This window comes from Chamaea fasciata, unplaced genomic scaffold (assembly GCF_029207755.1).
Source record: "Chamaea fasciata isolate MVZ Bird 193981 ecotype frontalis unplaced genomic scaffold, bChaFas1.0.hap1 SCAF_1, whole genome shotgun sequence".
NCBI lineage: Eukaryota > Metazoa > Chordata > Aves > Passeriformes > Sylviidae > Chamaea > Chamaea fasciata.
This window is the reverse complement of record NW_027094086.1, coordinates 29,087,099-29,107,208: the sequence shown is the minus strand read 5'-3', so window position 1 is coordinate 29,107,208 and position 20,110 is coordinate 29,087,099. Positions and strand designations below refer to the sequence as shown.

At 40.9% G+C, this 20,110-nt stretch overlaps 1 protein-coding gene across 6 annotated transcripts in view; it reads right to left on the bottom strand.

Moving 5' to 3' along the window:
• PAG1 (phosphoprotein membrane anchor with glycosphingolipid microdomains 1) overlaps positions 1-20,110 on the bottom strand; it is a 106,592-nt gene that overhangs the window by 9,282 nt on the left and 77,200 nt on the right. For 5 of the 6 annotated variants that reach the window (XM_066179662.1, XM_066179690.1, XM_066179673.1 and 2 more), the window contains 4 exons: positions 7,643-7,854; positions 5,027-5,078; positions 4,406-4,502; positions 1,177-1,754 (listed from right to left, as the gene is read on the bottom strand). In XM_066179662.1, the coding sequence (XP_066035759.1) occupies positions 1,177-1,754; positions 4,406-4,502; positions 5,027-5,078; positions 7,643-7,767 (852 nt within the window). In that variant the 5' untranslated portion in view covers positions 7,768-7,854. Of the gene's footprint in view, positions 1-1,176; positions 1,755-4,405; positions 4,503-5,026; positions 5,079-7,642; positions 7,855-19,187; positions 19,252-20,110 lie in introns of all 6 variants that reach the window. The other variant, XM_066179649.1, reaches the window with a different exon arrangement.

The window sequence follows — 20,110 nt, the reverse complement described above, 5'->3', positions numbered from 1 at the left end:
TTTATTTAACAAGATATTCTGCCTTCTTCCTGGATTACTGAAATTCTTCAAATAAGAGAACAACCAGAAACATGTAACAATACTTCAGCTCTGCTGTGATTTTTCACATAAATGTTTACATTAAAAAGTCACATTGCATCTTAAGAATTATTTTGAAATTTTCATCAATACCTACCCAATATTATTTGATGACTCGGACACCAAAAATCTGCTAAACCTACAGTTCATTCATTCACAATTAATAAGAAGACAGCTAAACATCCTGAAAAATGCAAACCCAACAGTTTATGAAAAGTCTCTGCTATGATCTGAAGGCATCCTTAAAATTACTTCTGATAAAAAACAATAAAATACAAATGGGAAAATAAACTGTTGAAAATGTCATAATTCTGTTTTTCAAGGGATTCACCACAACTCATTCCTAGGGAGGAAGCATAAGCTGCTGAGAAAACTTAACTTTGGCTGTGATTTCAGCACTTAGAAATTCCTTACACCCTGTTTATATGTGACATACAGAATTCGACAAATGTAAAAGTGTACAGCTGCAATCTCGCTCTCTTTCTATCCCTCTCTCCTGCAGCAAAAGAGAAAGTGAGTCACTTTGAGCAGATGCCCAACACTTGCACAGCTAAGTCAAGGTGGCTCGATGAAAGAGGCACATCTAAAGTAAGGACATCCACCAAGGATGCCTCCCTCTCCTTTTTGTAAGTTGCAGTTTCATTAGAAAAAACAGAAGGGGGGCTTCAGAACAAGATATAGATGCTGACAGAGATACTGGATGCTCTTTGTAATAGCTTCCACAAGTATAATACCATCAAACAAAGGAGCAGAGGTCTCCTGTGCAATTCCTGGGTAATATTTGGGAAAAGCCTTATGTAGTACATAGCTGCAACAATCAAAAATACAGTCAGCAACAGAATGAGCATATGCCTCTAATGCAAAGATTATACTATACATTATCATATTTCCATTTACAGTCTTGCTTTATCTTGAGTGGGGTTTTTTCCTGGGTTTTTTTTTTGGGTTTTTTTTTGTTTTGTTTTGTTTTTTTTTGGTGTTTTTTTGTTTTTGTTTTGTTTTGGGTTTTTTTTCTATGGAAAAATAAAATCCTCTCCCACCCATATGTTCTCTATCATATTTGCCTGTTTGATGAGGACCAGTATTTGCAGTATTTACCTTTTCTGGTTTACTCGCTCCTTCTGTCACTTCTTCCACTTCTTTTTCTTGCACATTCTCATTTTCATCAAGAAGTTTCATGGGTACTGGAGGGGGAAGCTCGTCCTCTACATCTGGTGTGTTGTCAAGAGGACTTTCTGAATTTGCACTTTGGCGACTCTTCTTATTTCTGTCAACAGATGCATATTCTGCTGACTCAATTCTGCACTCAGGAATCTGATTCTGACCTTGAGAAACTGTCAGTGATCTGCTGTTAGAGTTTCCTTCCATGCTGACTACTGCTCCAACGTCTTTAATTTCCTTCACAGTTTCATACAAGCAGTCTTCAACTATGTTCTCCTGAGAGGAGCTGTCTTTCAAGACTTCATAAGGCCCTTCCATTCCAAGACCTTGATCATTTTCTGCATTTCTAGATGAGATGATAGTTTCCATGGGGTTGTTAGGGGGAATACTGGGCAGTTCCCGGCTTTGGTGACATTTTATAGACTTTCCAAGACTATCCTGTTGATCTAGTAGGTCAGATGTCTGTACTTCTTCATAAGGCTGGATACAGGCAGCTGTACTGTCCTCAGAAAGAACTAAAGAAAATTACAGAGAAGTATTACAAACAAAGGCATAACTAGAAGGTATGATTTGGTACTCATTACATCAGTTTATTTTTGTGACATGCTGGAAAGGATAAATGATACCAATGCCTGGAAATGCCTAGTGATTAGCATGCTTTTTGCTTATCAAAAGGTTGCAGTTACCGACATTTCTCAAAAATATACTTCTCACAACATCTAAAATAGTCTATACGCCCCCAAAGCACATTATATAGCAACAGCATTCACTGTCAGAACAGGGGGTGGGAGGTTAGCTGTGCATAGATATTCAGCTGCCTTGTACTCAGTTTCACTGAATGATTACAGAGTGCTCAGTAGTCTCAGATGCAAAACAGGTAGGAGGCCTCAAACCAAGTGCCTTAAAAAAATCCTCCCTAGATTTTCCTCTTTGCATTTCCCCATTCTTTGGAACTAAAAGGAAAACATTCCTTCTTCCTCCCTACCACCCCTCAGCTTGTTTAACATGCTGGCCAAATTCTCGTTGGAATTGCACTTCGCTCAGCCCTCCCTGCACGCTACAGCAGAAGCTCCTCACCGAAGGCTGAGCCATACTTCTCTTAGTCTCGCAGCACATAATGTAGGTTGACAACCTACTAACGAGCTGGCCATATGCACAAAAGAGAAGACTAGACTTCAGAAGGTAGTGTTAGGCAGAACATGTTGTTTTAGGTCCCAGAAGTGGGCCACATGTCACTGTCACTAGAGGGTATTAGGGACTGAAATGTATGGGGCTTCTTGTCTTACACCACACGTGTTACATTTGTGTGTTTGTGCGCACATACAAGCACGTTTCAAGCATGGTAGGTAACTTTACCTCACATTATTTCTTTAAAAAATCACTTCTGAACAGCTTTACTTTTCCTAGTACAGTTCCTAAGGCACTCTCTCAACAAAAACAACCCATTCTTCTGTGTCCTTCAGTGCGTTTGACATGGTGACAGAAGTGTTGCCAAAGCAATCAATGCCCTTGATTTGGTGGTTGCCATGGACATTGCTTTCTCTTGTGTTCAGGCCATGCAGACACGGTCAGCACCTGCAGGGAGCCATATCCTGACTGCAAAACTCAGGACAGAACCGGAGGTGTAAGATGGTAATCGCTGAATGGGAGATGGGAGTTTTGCCTTTCTGGTCCTTGATTCTAGGGATTGCTGTGCTGTGCTGAGCACCCTTACAGAATCCAGAAAGCACACACCCCATTCAGGCCGGAGGGGATAATCAAAACCAATGAGACCTCAAGCTTCTGTGCTTCTGTGGTTATGCGTGGTAGCACAGAAGGGGTTGGTGTAGCTGAAGGGTTGGCATAGATAAGACAATGCTGGCAGGTTTGGTAAAGGAAAAAAACAGAGCATTTGATGGTTCTGCTTCCATAGCCCTGCCCCTGCTCAAAAAGCTAGCAGAAACAGTAATAAAAAGAACTATTAACAAAAAGTGCATAAAGTATAAGTAAGAAATTAAAGCACAGGGGTTCCTGTTATTCAGAAGGGCTATTATGCAGAGTGTAAGCTGAGTATAATATCAGACAGTCTGAAAACTGTCTGCTGGTTGATAGCAGCAGCTCTGACAGCTGCACATGTGGTGACTCATGGCAGAGAGAAATACTTCCATTCTGCAGGGCTTTGCTCTGCACATCAAGTCCCTCAGGGAACCACACACCTACATTCACAACAAGCCAATGGATGGGAACAGCAGTTAGCTGCAAAAACAAAGTTTAAAAATTACTTTGGATACTTGTCTCTAAAGGGCGAAGTCTGAATAGCTTAGCCTCTGGTTGCAGGAGATGAGGAGAGAGCTGTAAGTTGGAGTGCAGCCCCTGGTGTTGGTGTTAGTGTGAAGACAACAGTTGGCTCCCAGTGGCTCTGAGCTGAGAATGAGTTTATTTTTAGGTACAGCTGAGTACAATATTTTCCAGTGATACTTCAGGGTGAATCATTTTGAGTGTTCAGCAAAGCAAAGACTAAGGAAAAAAAAGGAAGCCTACTTACATTGCCTGTTTTCTAAAATATAAAAATATAAGTGACAGCACAGCACAGGACTGTGATCCAAAGCTGTAATTCCTGGAGGAGGACCTGAAGTATTTCCACAGCTTCCTGGAGCACTTTTGAAACTCTAAGGTGCAACTTCATCTTCTGGTTTTATCCCAGTTCCATAGCTTACTAAGATGAGAGAAGGTCCCGGTCTCTGCCTGATGACCTGGTCAATCTGCCGGTATGTCTTGGTGACCCAGACCTGGCGGCCCAGGAGAGGACCTCAGCACCTACCAGTGTTGGCTGGTGTGAAGGACTGAGAGCAGGGGCATAGGGCTGTGCCGGAGTACACCCAGTAGTGAAGTGGAGATGCAGCCTAAACCATCCCAGTCTCCATGAGATGATCATCTCCATTGACTTCCCAGCAAGGCAAACTACTTCATGGCATTGTTTAACTTGGCTGTAAGTTCTGTGTGATCTGGTGTCAGACCTGCAGAACTGCACAGGGTGTTCAGACAAATGGCTTGCCTGTGTGCTTGGAAAGCTGATGGCTAGAAACCTGAAACCTGAGGGATCACCAGCGTGCAGGTGAGGCGGGAGCTGTGAGCTCTGGGGCGGTGCCGTCGGCTCATCCTGCCCGCAGGGGCTGCCACTACTCACCCTCACCGTTGCTGAGTGCTCCGTTCTGTTCACTGTTTGGGGGAGGCTCCGTAGCTGAACTTGTGATGGAATGGCTGAAAACCTCCTTCTCGGAAGGCTGCAACACAAAACAGTGACTGTTGGATCAGAATAAATGTTCACGTGAATACACATGCATCAAATTTCATTCACATCTCTGGAGCTCTCACCCACAGGTATTATTGGCAGGAGAACCAAACCATGCCAACTAGATTCAGAGATTTAAGTGCCTGTGTTTACAGATGTTAAAAGAAATAAATGCAGAGATGTCCAGAGTGATGTCCTTTTCAAGCTTTATGGTAGTAGACATTACTATGGCTTTAACCTGTGAGGAGACAGCAGCTGACAAAGGATATACTGCCCTTGGGCTGCAAATGGAGTGAAGGAAAGGCTGGAGTACAGTGATGGCAGAAAGGGCACTGAGAAAGTGCAGATTATCAGGATCTAAACAAGTTTTCCTCCTCTTCCTGTTCTGCAACTTTAAAGTTTCCCATGCTCAGTCATCTCGAAATTCCTGAGCTATTTTCTAATCTTTTATTTTGCAAGGAGCTTGGTACAAACCAACCACATGACAGACACAAGCTGCAAGAAATAAATACTTACCACATTCATCAGATTTTCATGATCTCCATTTTGATTTTTGGCCTTCTTTTCCCTTAATGAAAAAGGCACATGAATTTTTACTACAAATTATGCTAATATACAAATGCCAATCATTCACAGACCTTACACTCCTGCAGGGAACAGACCTATGATTCACAATAATACTGAAAATGGAATAACTGAAAATTATTACAGGAATTGGTATGACCTCTGTGTAAAAACACCACTGAGGCAGAGTGGTGATAAACATAACTGAAGAGGTACAACAAACACACAAAACCCTTCTTCTCACTTAGTGTAAGACCACAGTGAGAAGTGACTGATGATAATTACAATATGATGAAAATAATTATGTAGAGACAGGACATGGGGGAATGGAAGTAGGTTTAGATAAAATATTAGGAAAAAATGCTTTACTGTGAGGGTGGTGAGACACTGGAACAAGTTGCTCCAAGAGGCAACCACATCCCTGGCAATGTTCCAGGCCAGGCTGGATGGGGCTCTTAGCAACCTGCTCTAGTGAAACGTGTCCCTGCCCATTACAGGGAATCAGATGATCTTTAAACTCCCTTCCAACTCAGGCCATTCTATGATTCTATGATAATAAAAATATCATATTTAATTTAATCATATCTGAAATTCTCAGATATACATTCTGGTGACAGACTACTTAGGAAGTCCTTTAAACTGTGTCAATAAATAGTGTGTATCCTATAAGGAATTAGAAAAGGTCAACAAAATCCAGATAACTTCCACTAAAAATGCTAGTCAAATTGATAATAAGCATGAGCAGTTCAAGAAGGCATACAAATTTCATGGCAGCAGAGGTCTGCATTTTTAAAGGAATTCCACTTCCCTGGGTCCTTCACAGGAGTCTAAGTATGGATCACATTTCCAGTTTTTACCATTTGGGAATTACAGCTCTTATTCAGAAATACTGCAATAAAGTATGAGCTGAAAATAATGTTAGCCCTTCCCCTAGATGAAAAGTCAAATAAAAAGGTGAGAAAATATTGACAATATGAAATTTTTGCTTCTTCCAAAGTCTGCAGTGAACTGCACTTCCACATTAGCAACTGTTAGAATTCTATCTAATTGGGACTTAGCAAAACAGCAAGTAAGCAAGCACCAATGCAGAGCAGAGAAAGTTAAAAGCTGGATTTCCTCTCTGGAAGTTTTTCTGACTCTGATGTTTTAGAAAGAGCAAATTTTATTCAGCCTACTACGTCCTCATCCATTTTTGAAGATTAAGCCAGGAAGAAATTCTGCACAATTGCATTTATGCACAAACCACCCGCCCAACAGAATGACCTGAAACAAAAGATACAATGTCCAAACTAGCAACACAAGAATTTATTAAAAAACATCACCAGAATATTTCAGACAGTGTATCTATGTAACTGCACAGATTACTCAGTGGTTTGACCCATCTTACTAGAGATGTTTCAAGGATTGGTATGTTACAAAACAAAACACAGAATTATAGAATCATTTGGGTTGGAAAAGGCCTTAAAGACAATATGCAGTACCTAAATGCAATATTTGTGCGCTAAAGAATATTTAAAATAATTTAAAAGGCTTTCTGCTTTTAGATAATTTTTTTAAAAAAATTACTATTTTTACACAGACATATCAGGAAACTGACACTACTGAAGTGTCAACTTACAGTTTACAAAAGTGTTTCTCCGGAATCACATGAAATTACATGTTCTAACTTAGGCTTTTTAGGGTTTCAACCAACTTCAGGACCTGTTTTTGCCCACAACTGTTTTTTTGCATGGTGGGCATTAAGATAAATCCTGCTGAAAAATAGGGCTTTCTACTGTAGACGCATCTTGTGCCAATACAGTGCATTTTATGGCTGTGCAATTTCCTCAATATTGTCAAAGCTGAAGGGGTGAAAGCACATGCTCGTTATAGGCATATGCATCCAAACTGCAGATTTTGCTGCTGTACTGGATTTTTTTCCCCCCCATATACTTGGCTGATTCACCTGTGCTTGCAGAATATACCAATATGGACCACAGCAGTCCACTCCTCACAGCAAAGGGTCTGACTGGTCTGGCCTGTGGAAGGGCGCCTTGGACAGACTGCAGGCTGCCCAGCTTCCCTGAGCAATCAGCAGGGCTCACGAAGAAGCCTTGAAACATGCGTAAACAAAGTCAGTAGAAGTGCCTGTATTGGTGAAATTGAATCCTCTTATGGAGAAGAAAGTAAGGATCAATACTATATTCCCTATACTTCAAAAATGGCCACAGCAAAGCTGAAGTACACAATCACTTCCCTTTCCTTTTTACCTATACTTCTTTTTGTCCTGTTTAGCCCACCTAATGTTCTCAGTTTCAGCTTAAGGATGTGATCTGCTAACACTCAGTGTCTACCTGTGCTCCAGGCTTCTACTTAGGGGAAACCACCAAACAAGCACACTTGTGTACTTCCTTCACAGCAAAAAAAAGTATAATTAGATTTTAGAATGGATAGAACTGTTCAAACTGAAGTTTGCTCTGAAAATTGTACCTTCTTTTTTATTTCTGTACCTCAGTCCTCAGTATTTCCTGCTAATTATTTATACATGAAGCTATGTCCAAAGTGAATCAAGAACCATGAAGCCCTTACCCATTGCAGCTGGAGCAAAGGAAGATGAGGAAGGTGAGGAACAAGAGTGTTGTCATGGCTGCCAAACTTCCCCACAGGATTACGTGGATCTGTCCACTGCCTAAAAAAACACCTTCCAGCCCCATGGTACTAGCAGGAGCTGGTGTCACTTGGGGTTGAAGAAGTTACTCCTTGAAGAAGACTGACATCTGTGCTTCATGCACCTTCTGTTTCTGCAGAAAGAAAAACACCATCAGAGGTTAAGAGAAATTTTGAAGATAATGAATCTGACAGCTACAAGTCTGGCAGGAAAGATTTTCAAATGCAGATCTTACAAAAACCAGTTTCAAGTACAAGCCAGCCAGCCGAAGAGATTTTCAGCTACATTTCTGACAGTAACATAGAACAGATTTGTCAAATATTAACACAAGTTGTTACCTGTCTACAATCTCAACATGAATAAAAGGGAGTACATCATCTCTGTACTTGTATTTTCAGGAAAAGGTTTATAAATCCACTTTGAGGGACAGAGAATCTATTTTGTGGTTATATTTATAAATTTCACTGAAAAGTGAGCTTTCAAAACTAGCTACAACTTCTGCAAAGTTAACAAGCCAAAAAGAGAGCTCCAGCAAGCGTTCACCTCCTGCTCTCTCAGTCTCTCCTGCCTGCATGTGGTTTGAGGCTTAAAGTGCAGTGACAAATAAGCTAGGTAAGTCTTTGAAAGGAATACCACAAAAATCTTTCTTGCAGCAGACAAGATCCAGTCTTATTTCTGTGTGACATGCTTATTTTCTTAATAGTATGTCTGGAGAGTAACAATACTGAACTTTTTTTTTAAGCTTCTCTCACCTGACTCTTAGAAAACAATAGAACAAAGTAAACAGGGTGTTTTTTTAAGAACTTGAATAAATACAACTTTTGCTTCGGCACAGCAGCCCATGGGAAAGATTCCTGGGTAAACCCTATTTGTGACATATACCTTTTGGTATACAATAGATTCTAAAATTCTGTTAATATATTTAATGCAATACATTGTTGACATGGCAAAATTAAAAACAAGTTATTAATTCTTCACTGCTGAAGGTATCAATTCCTCCTGAATTTGGGAACAGGTTATGCAAAGCCTATTTTCAGGCTTTCAGCCTGGCTTGATTGATAAAAACTAAAATAGAATACAATGGCTAAGAAATGAGCAGATATATTTTGGGAATGAAAAAGTAGCACAAAATATACGATTGACAATGTCTGAAGCCACTAATGACTTACTTTAATGCATATATTTTCATAGAATTTTTAATAGGAAATAGGTATGTACATGTATTTATTTCTTTGCAGCAAAAGCATCCTTAGTAAAACCAAATTCAATTAGGTACTAATATCATACTTGTATACAAAAACATATTACCATTTTTTTCTTAAAATCTTGCAAGAAAAGAATATTTATTTTCAGAGGAAGACCATTCAGATAAAAGGAAATCTGAAGATTTGAAGAGAAGATAGTTCGACATAACAACTAAGTTATGTGACTGGGTAGCTTGGGTAGCTCCTACAAGTAACAATTCTGTTCCTGCATAAAATGGATTCATTAATTTCAACCATGTAGGATCAGACTTCTGAACACCTTCCAAGAAGAACCTTAATAATTTATCCACAGTGGATAAAAGTTTTTTTAAAGACTTTTCCCTTTACATAATAATGGCATGGATATATATTGAAGTGGGTAGAAACAAACAAAAGATGGAAAAAGTTGCTGATCACATAAAGACCAATTTCAAGGTGTAGTTAAATATTTTTAGTCTGGGCAAGAATCAAAAAAGCCAGACATCGTGTAACTTCTCCAGACCCCTAAATACACAGGAAGAACAGGTGCCACACACCTTGGCAAAGCCCATACATCTTACTGGTAGTCCTGAGCACTGACACCCAAGAGCCACCACTCTTCAGCAATGACCACTGCCAAGCATTGTGCCTCTCTAGTTATCCTGGCAGAGCCTGAAAAATTTAACATTTAAAAGCAGTGGCAGATCACTCTAAAAATTATGCATACAGGAGATGACACAGCCCTGCCTCATCCCTATTTTAAAACCCAAGTTGGGTTATTTCTACACCGAGTCATAGTCATAGCACTGACTGTGAAATAGAGAGACCTTAAGGGAAACAGAGTCAGATTTAGTCAGGAGAAAACTTGGTGTAATGCCCACAAAGACCTCAGTGATGCAAGGGCATTGGTATGGATTCCTGTAAAGGTGATGGACTGTCCTCATCTAGAAAACACTACAAAGCACACTGTGCTGGCTGCCTTAAGTAGCTCCAAACCCTTGTTAAGATGGTTGATTCGAAAGTGTTTCCCTTTTAAATTTTCCTTTTCTTTTTTTGTGAATTTTCAAAGACATTTTCTGCCCTCCTAAAACTTAAAAAAAATTCTTCAAAAAGTGTTTTAGTTTCTTTTGTCCAATCCTTTTGCCTTCAAAACCACTTAATTTTCTTTTTTCCTTGGAAAAAAAAGGATGAAATGAAAATGGAATGTAAACCCAAAGGAAACTGGACAAAATCTTTCTTCAGCGTTTTTGTTGTCTTTTCTTCCTTGATTTTCCCGAGGAAAAAAAAAAAAAGAATGCAAATAAGAAAAACTTTTTTTTTCAAACATTAAAATAAAGGAGAAAGAAGAAAGAAAGAAAGAAAGAAAGAAAGAAAGAAAGAAAGAAAGAAAGAAAGAAAGAAAGAAAGAAAGAAAGAAATAGATATAAGGAAGAAAATAGGGATTTAAAATCTTTTTCTTAAAACAGAAACACATTTTCTTTAGAGCAGACACAGACCTGTCTTGAAAGATATTTATATTATTTCTATTATTAAGTTCATAATTTTGTATCTCCTCTGAAGAAGGGTACTATACTCTCAGAAGACTAGGTAATGTAACTTAAGCTAATACTGTAAGAAAAGCAGGGTTTTTTTGTTCTAAATATATATTCTTAAGGTTCCAGGACTTTATTTAAAGATAATATTTGAGCTAAGGAAAGCTAAGGATACACGGGGAGCAGCCCCATGAAAAAACTGTGTCTTTGAAGGTTTCAGTACAGAGTTAGGAAGTGCTGGGATGAGCTGGAGCAGATGGAGTTCAGACTGAACTTCAAAAGGAGTGAGATCAGAAACAGTCAGTCAAGGAAGACCTCTACATGTGATGTCAGGAGTGAAGCACAAGACTGATGCTACACATAAGGCATCCCACCAGGCAGAAGTCAAAATAGCAAAGGGAGTGACCAAGGCCAGATGTAGTTAATTTACAGGAAAACAGCATGAAATTCTTTGACTATATGCTGAAAGAAGGAGGTCAGAAAAGGACAGAAAGCACAGTGGCACTTGAAGCAGGGGAAGTGACTGCTGCAGACACCTGTGCAAGCAGAACAGAGAAATAACTAGGAACAGACTGACAATAGGTTAAGACCTGAATGAAGGAAGCTGAACAGGCAAAATGTGACCAGTGATTCCTCTTAGCTCCTTGAAAAGCAGGAGTTTAGCTTAAGTGCTAAAGGACCTAGAATCTGCTCAGCACACATGACAACCAAAAGTAAATGCAATTATAACAACAATTATCTCAGCCTTACAGTACCTAAAGGGGACCTGCAAGAAAACAGGTGAGGGACTTGTTTAAAGGGCATGTAGTAATAGAACGAGGGGGAGTGGCTTTAATCTGACAGTAGGTCTAGATTAGATCTCAGAAGGAAATTTTTTTTACATTGAGGGTGGTGAGGCACTGGAACAGGTTGCCCAGAGAAGCTGTGTATGCCCCATCCCTGGAAGTGTTCAACCAGGATGAAGCTCTAAACAACCTTGTCTAGTAAAAATTGTCCCTGCCCTGGCAGGTGGGTTGGAACTGAATGACCTTTAATGTCTCTTCCAACCCAGGCCATTCTATGATCCTATGGTTCTAGATTCTCCTTCTGTGAACCCTTATCATGAAGTGACATCAGAAGGCTTACTCCTTCTGTTTAATGCCTCCCAAAAAATGAGGCTGGAATAGTATTCACCCAGGCTGGTGCCTTTAACACAGGAGAGTTTCTGGAATGCTTGAAGCTAGACCAGCGCCTATCAGCTGCCCCAACCAGCCCTGGACAGAAACCTGGCAAAGACATACACTGAAAACACAACTGCCTGAACTTCCTCTGCTTCCACTATGTGAATTCCTGGACATTAAAACATCAATGCCAAATACCTTGGATTTAGGAGATGCTCCAGTGGCTAGCTTTAAAGAGAAACTTATTTGAAATCATAACAATGGAACAACAAGCAGCTAATTCTAAGAGTTCTCTGACAGCTGAAATGATTAACTCCTGCTTTTACAATAGAAAGTGATATTGTGCTGCCCTCTGGTGAATGTCTCCATTTGAGGACTGGGATTTGTGGCTCTTAGGAGGGTGCTTCAGAGCCTGGTGCAAACTCTGCTGCTACAGATGGAGTTCACATGGGGCCCTTCATCTGTCAAGCTCAAAACAGTCCTACTTCCATCCTTGGAAGTCTGTCAGACTCAAATAGTTCAACCTTGCAGACACACTGCTGAGGCAGAATAGTGGTCAATGGAACTGTTTGGGGGTTTAAAAATTATTTTCTTGTGTGATGACCCTTTAAAGATGATTTCTTCCAATGTACCCTTTCCACAGAACTCTCCACACAAGCTGGGGATGCTGAGCTCTAAAAGAGCATAACAGGGAAAGGCCTGGAACACATAGGTAAGAAATGTGGTTATTTCATCTATGGAAAAATTTAAACAATAGTCTACATTCACATTTCAAAGTCACTACCAGTTCAGAAAACTTTACACTCTATTGGATAAAATGTCTTCTTCTTGTGGGAACTTCTTGCTTTTTGGACATCAATATTTGCCATTACTGAAATCCATATGATAAATGATGCCTGTAGCCAAACCTCAAAATTGCACTTAAGTGCCCAATTATATTTGTGGTTTCAGAATGACAGATATTTTGTTGCATAACCCACACTTTTATGGTGAATAATGTGTTATTTTTGCTTGCGGCTGTTGTAGGGATAAAGCAGAGCTGAGGCAGTTCAGCCTGACATGATGATGATCAGGATGCAATTTTGTTCCAAAAAACCTGTATCTGGAGTGAAGCAGATAGACAGCCTGCAACTCTGGGGAGTACATGAAGTATAAATTTTAACTGTTGGGGAAGCTGCTACAAAAGTTTGGAGTGAGACCCAAACACCTTTGAAGACTAGCATCCAAAAGACCCAGTGCCCTTCAGGTCCAGGATCTGGCCAGGATTTTCTGAGCAAAGTCCTGCCTGAGTTTATGGTGGTACATGTAAAGGATGTGCTTGTGATAGGCAGATGCCATGCTTTGGTGTCCTGGCAGGAGATGGCAGCGTGTCCCTCTATCACCACCTTCCCCTTGGCTTCTGGGTTTAGAGCAGCTTCATTCATGTCCTGCTGCAAACAATGCTCAGCCCACGCCTTCCAGAGGGAAAAGAGTGGGAAATGTCAACAGCTTCACCTCTTTGGGTTTCTTAATGAATTATAGATGGAGCATAGGCAAGAGACGAAATTGTTCTGACAACTGAGCGACTTTGAATGTGAGAAGCCAAACGTTACAGGACAGGAGAGATTCATGGAGACTGTGGGATTGTGGCTCCCTGTCCGGGGCTGTCAGGCTGTGTTCAGCTAATGGGGGCACTGCCCAGGTGCTTCATCTGCTCACCCCCAAGCTTTGTTACAGGACTCCCTTGTGAACTGCTCAGTCTCCTACTGCTCTCTTCCCCTGCCACCCCTCTGGCTCCCTCTCAATATAAGAGCCCTTCATCTTCTGTTCTTCTGTCTTGGTTTGAAAGGACTGTTGTCTGCTAAGGAAGGCAGGAGCCTCCCTTGAAATGGAAAGTGTAAACCCCCTCCCTCTGAATTATTATAATTTTGAAATTAAGGGGCTCTAAGACAGAGATATGGGAATAACAGTTCTTTACTAGGAAAATTAAAATAAAAGTGCAGTAGTACAAAAAAACCCCACTGACAGAGCCAGAATACAACCTGACACCTTGTCGGTCAGGGTGTTGGCAGTAGTCCAATTAAATCATGGCTGCAGTCCTCCTGGAGTGACAGGTGTGGTTCTGTTGAACCTTCCTGTAGAAGGGTGTAGTTTTCCTCTGAAGACCCAGTGGTGGTGAGATGGGTCCAGTGTTTCTCTGGGAATCCAGTGGAAACAGGTTGTTCCAAATTTCAGTTTGTATCCAGGTAGGAATGCTTGGCTCCTCCCACTGGGTGGAGCATCTCAAAATGGGATGATGCTATTTTATCAGTCATGCAGTGAACCTTAATGACCCATTAACATCAGATATTCCCCTGGAGGGAGGATGGGTCATGGAAGAGATAAGAAAACTGCCCCACTTGGTTTTAACAGCTGGCCCATTGACAGAAGATACCCCCTCTCTGGAGTTATGAGGGATAGGTCATGGAAGAGATAAAGAAATACTGCCCCACCAGGTTTTAACAGATAGTAATTAAATACATACTTTTGGTTACACCTTGCATTGCAACCTAAGACATCTTCCAAATCCTGAAAATACACTTTCTCTATGAAGACAGCGTCCTACAGGAGACCTGAGGACTTAACCTTACTCCCACTCCAGAAAATTCCCTCTACAACTTCAGACCCAGCTAAGGTACCAGCAGGCAGAGTTTATCTCCAAGGGCCCAAACACTGAGCACACCCCTCGTATGTGACACCCTCGAGGCCACCCTAAAGAAAACATCTGAAGGCACGCAATCCACAACTCCTGTACCTACAACAGCTCATACCAAACTACACACCTCATTTAGAGAAGGGGGAGGACATGGCAGGTGCACTTTGCTCAATCCATAACCATTTCCATGTCAGGACTGTTCTCTGCATGCAAATACCATGACACTGGCAAGAAAATGCCATTTGTGCTCCTGAAACAACCCTTATGTGTAGCACTATGTTGACCTGTGTAAAAATGAAATCAAAGCACCCTTCCTTCAGCCAAACAACCTTCCTTTAAACCTCTTGAATTTAAATTGAATGTGTTTTCTGACCTTTTCCACTATGTGGCCTAACCAGGCTTTAACTGCAGAGTAGCTGGAGGCAGATCCTGAGTGTCTCCTTTCTGTGACTTGCCACAGTTGCTGGATTCCTGACAGCATAACCTGGTAAGGCATTACACACATATTTTATGACATCAGCAGGGCTGCATTTGTTCTTGTGTGGGCAAAATACTAGGGTCAAACTTTTCATAGGTATCTCCTACTGTAAGTCCTGCTTTGGGGTCTGTCTGCAGAAGCTGGTGGAAGCTTGCATTACACTTCGGAAGCTTTGAACATTACACTTGGGTCCACTTCAGTAAATGATACATGTTGGAGACAACTGTCTTGTACAGCCCAAGCCCACAATTTTATACTTTCTTATTCTCCACAGAATGGCAGTTGTATCATCTTCCAGGAATGGTCCCTGACCAGAGCTAACTCCTGAGTGGTGCATGGGATTGGTTTCGGGAAATAGCCTTTTGACTGCAGCCAAAATTATGCTTCAGGCTGTTCTAACTCAGTAAAATCACATCTTTTGTGTTTCAGACTGGGCATCTGATAACAGTGGGTCCCTGGGAACCTTAATCCTCTGTACTAGAGATCTTTCTTTTCTCTCAGTACTTCTCCACCACAGGAGAAGCTTTCTATCCACTCCAGCTCGCTCCTTCCTTCCTTCCTTCCTTCCTTCCTTCCTTCCTTCCTTCCTTCCTTCCTTCCTTCCTTCCTTCCTTCCTTCCTTCCTTCCTTCCTTCCTTCCTTCCTTCCTTCCTTCTTCTCTTTCTTTCTTTCTTAGTTTCCAGCTCCCAGTTCTCTTTGCTGCCTGAGGCAACCACCTCTGCTACAGGTGACAGAGACTACATTAAGATATTAAAATAGGAATAAGTGTGCATGAGAACCTAATAAAATAAATATAAAGATGTAAAAACAGAAGATACTATGGAACAACCTGAATATACAAACATGGTCCTTACTTTACATTGGTATTAAGTGAATAAGAGCAATTGCAATTAAATGCTTCTGGAGACAGTAGGCAACAGGATTGCTGTTTGGACTGATTTGCTGCCTGGCAAAATGTCTCCTAACACCACAGTGTCACTGGAGTCAAGACTGTGAAGTCTCTTCAAAGGTGCTTAAAAAAGTTGTAGAACATATTTGTAATTGGTTGAATTGCTGTTTCGGCATCTGTAATGACTTCTTTTGGCTTCCAGTGGTCTAAATGTAGATCCAGCATGGAACTACACAAACCTTAAGACCAAGATTTCCTTTCTCGTGCATTGCCTAGTGCATTTTGCTTTTAGGGTTCCTATGCACTAAATCAGGACAAATCCTTTCCTACAACAGGTTAAAGCTCTTCTGGTGCAATCGTGTTTTGAGCTGCTTGGCTTGGCAGCACCCATTTATGAGAATAATTCAAGATAGACACATCTTATTCCAAGCAGTGAAGACCAGATATGCACATAATTTAGGCCTGGTCCTGAAAGCCTGATGCTGGAAGGAATTACTGACATGGACTGAGCTGCTCATGCATGCTGTCAGACGAGCCTTGCAGAGACTGCATGCCATAAGCCTTCAAAATAGTTCATGTTTCTGCTTTGTGAAGCAGCAGAATAATAAGGTTGTGATCTAATGTATCTGTACCTACTTCTTCAGAAATCATGGCTGGTTTATCAAAGGATGTGTGTGCTCTATAATGCAAAACCAGATCTAAGACAAAACTGAGCAGTCCCAAACCACTGGTCACTTTTAGCCCCTTCTAAGCCTTAATATCTTCCAGAGAGAAACCAAGTCTCTTTGAGCCCATCTATCTGTGGCATGCAGAAAAATTAAAAAGCCTCTTGCGGCAGTAAAGGCTGATCTATGTCACAATCTGCATTCATACTCCAAGCAAGTCATTCATGCCTTGTCAGACCATGCCACCTCAAGGTTAATGTATTCAAAGTTGACCTGACTTCTCCTACCACTCTTTCCTTTCTATTTCTACTAGAATTCTCGTAAGTCCACACAAGCTTGCAGTGGAGGCAGCCTCTCCTTAGAAAGAAAGAAATTTGGGAAAGTGGAAAGAGTCAAGAAAGTTGTATGAACAATTAAACATGTGAATTCAAGACCTCACTTCCAGACAGTGGAATAGTTTTCTTAAAATGGTGGAGAATTTCAGAAAATAGGAGATGTCACTAGCAAGGTTTCATAGCAGACTGTAAAACTATATTTTCAAAGGGAGGTGAGCATAATTGCATGTGAATGTGATTATGTGCCCGTGAAACACAGTCTGCATCCTGGGGTTAATACAAATGCATAATTATGCACCTAACCTGTCACAGAGCTATCACATTTATTTCCCACATTCACAAGGTCTTTCTGTGTATAAACCATACACTCACAAATCTCTGCCAAACACAGCTTCCATTATAAATCAGGCCCTGAGCAAAGAGGTTTGTAACCAAAAACTTACAGCTCACAAATTAATTCCACCGTGGCTAAAAAGGTTTCCCCCATTCCACTACCAGCAGTTCAAACCTCCCCAAGCACAAACAGGGAGAAGGGGAGTGCTGAGGCCACAGCTCTCAAATGCAGAGAGTGCTGGCTGGGTTTGGCCAGCTGCTGAAGAAGAAACCCATAATGAAGCCTCTGTGCAACAGCTCCTAGGAGCAGCACCACATATTTTCCCCAGGCTTTAGCAGCCAAATAATGACTGTCTCGAATGTGACAGCAGAAAAGCTTTATCTGCTGAGTGACCATGCCAAAGATTACAGCTTAATTGTAGCATTATGATGTTCTTTCCCACACCCCCACAATATCCCATATTGCTTTCTGGCTGCAGTGAGGTAATTAGACCACGATTACTGCATACTTTAGAGCATATAGAAATAAAAGCTGTCTTTGTGTTTTCCAGCTCTGACACAACTACTCCTGATAGCTTTGCTTTTCCTGGAACTAGATGCTCTTTCATATTAAACAAGGCCTGTTTATAATTGCACTTTGCTGTTTATGTAATTCTACCATGCCAAATCTCCTTTCAGTTTTTGCAGTGCAACCACATTTCGAGCAATCCTTTTGCAAACTCAGGTACTAATAATGGAAACTGAGAAATTCCCCCTAGCCTGGGAAGTAGGCACGTACAGAGTTTTCCTCAGTCATCTGACCTAAAAGACCTCTAAAATCCATGGCAATTGTTCTTGTTCTCAAACTGGTGTTTAAATCAGGCCCATGAAACACAGCAAATAGATGGTACTTTTCCAGAGGCTACTTCCAAATTTCCAAAGGACCCCAACCATATAAAATTACAAAAGATTGCAAAATATGCAGCAGCAAAACACAGTGCTTTGATTGTCCCCAATGAAATATTCCCCTTTTTCCCAAAAAAAAAAAAAAAAAGGAAAAAAAAAAAAAAGACTACTACTTAGAATGAGATTCCACTTCTGTATGTTTATATATCTGAAACCAGGCTTTGGCTTACCCAGGCTACCTACAGGGTCCCACCTGTGAGATCTCACCTCTGTTCCCATCATAGGAGAAGACTAAATGACTTCTTCTAATACTAAACTTTCAGATTGATAAAATTTTATTTCTTATAATGAGAATAACTCTACTTAAAATGAGAAAATTTTAAAAAAAGGCCTTGTATCCAGCTGTCAGGGCACTACAGTCTTTTAATGTGCCTTGAATGGGATGCACCCCAAAAATGACGCATATGAAGATCATCCCAATTTTTTTAAAAAAATTATCAAAATAATTTTAAATCTAAACAGTCCAGATTACTGAGTGCCAATGCTATAATAAAAATCTATGGGAATAAATATCTGGAAGACAGAAGTGTTCCAGGGAAGCTTGGTGATGGTCCTTGGAGGTAGAATACAAATTAAATCAGAAGGGTCCGTTATATTTAACATTAAATAATCTTGAAACAAAAGGAATTAGTGAGAATTGAGCTGTGTGATATCCCACTGCAAGAGAGGCAGCAGTGACGGAACTTGGTGCCAGATCAATTTGAAGAAAACAGCGTTCACCTTACAATGTGCTTTGTATAGGTGGAGAGCTATTTCAAGCCCAAATTTCACTTCACTTTAATTGATTCAATAAAATAATTTTTAACTTCTTAGCATTTGTATCTTATCAGGAATGTCAGCTTTTCTTGAGTATTTGATGCATGTATGCAGAGCCTTTTTCATTGCTGGAGATGGTCCCTGTCTTGAAGAGTTTACTTTTTGTCAAGATAAAACCAAGACAGCACATGAAAGAATCCCTGTCTAAATAATTTCATTTTCATGAAAAAATGTCCAAGACAAAGAAGGATTTGGTGGGTTTTGAAGAGTTCTTGCAACTTATCCAGGAACCTGGTGTCCCCATGCAGCGCCGCCTCTCTGTGATCTTTGTTTTCCCTGTGTTGGAAACACATCCATGTGTTCCTTGAGAGAAGGTGCCACCTTAACTTCAGTCTTGTAAAAATAATCTGAACTGGCTGCCTGTATGCTCTGCATGATCAGCAAAGACTCACATCTTCCTGTGGAGAGAGGGGTACCTTCAAAGTTAGCTGTGAAGATCATTCCTCATCTCCTCTGACAGACCAGTGAACTTTCAGACACCTAGAATTAGGAGAGGAGAATCTATAAATCATGGACAAAACCAGGGGAGGTTAATGTGTGCTGACCCACTGGGAAGGCCCTCAGATGCACTCCTCTGAGCTGACCTCCTTGGTTGACCCATCAGACCAGTGTGGATAACAAAGCCTTTGGGCAGCGGGAGCAGCCCTGAGAGACCCAACCTTTTCAAAGCCTCATGCTGTGGCACAATTTCATTGCAAGTTCTCCCTGAGACCAGCATAATGACACCATTCTGTCCTTTAAATTGGAGGCAGAGCTGGGGTAAAGGAAAACATTATTTTCTTTTGACAGTCCAGAATATCCTGTGGATTCACCTCCCCCCTGAACCACAGGCAGTGTCCTGCTTGGCTCCTGCAGGAGCATGGAGCAGGGAGGCAAAATAAACCCAACTCTGTCCTGTCCCCCAACACCAACGTTGAGACATGTGGTGCATTTTATTCCCCTTCTCTCCTGCCCTGGGGAAGGAAATATAAAACCCTGAGCTTGATCCCAACAGACCAAGGCAGCAGAAACTAATCATGAGTCCTGCAGGAGTGATCTATGAGCTGGGTACCACCCCCCTCAACACACCCAAACCCCTCACTGCCTCATCCTGACACACAGCAAATACAATTATAAGATCTAATCAACGGCAACTAATGTAATTCTGAAAGTCTTCACAGCTAATGAAAACCAGGTCTTTCCCTTCTCTATTTAATTGAGATGTTTGATTCACACACCGTGGAAAAGAAACCCTCCATAAAGCTATGTATGAATATTACATTTACATATCCAGCCTGTCACAGTATTGGGCTCTTTTTCCTGAATGCTGGCTATAACATGGTAGGAAACTATCTGTGAA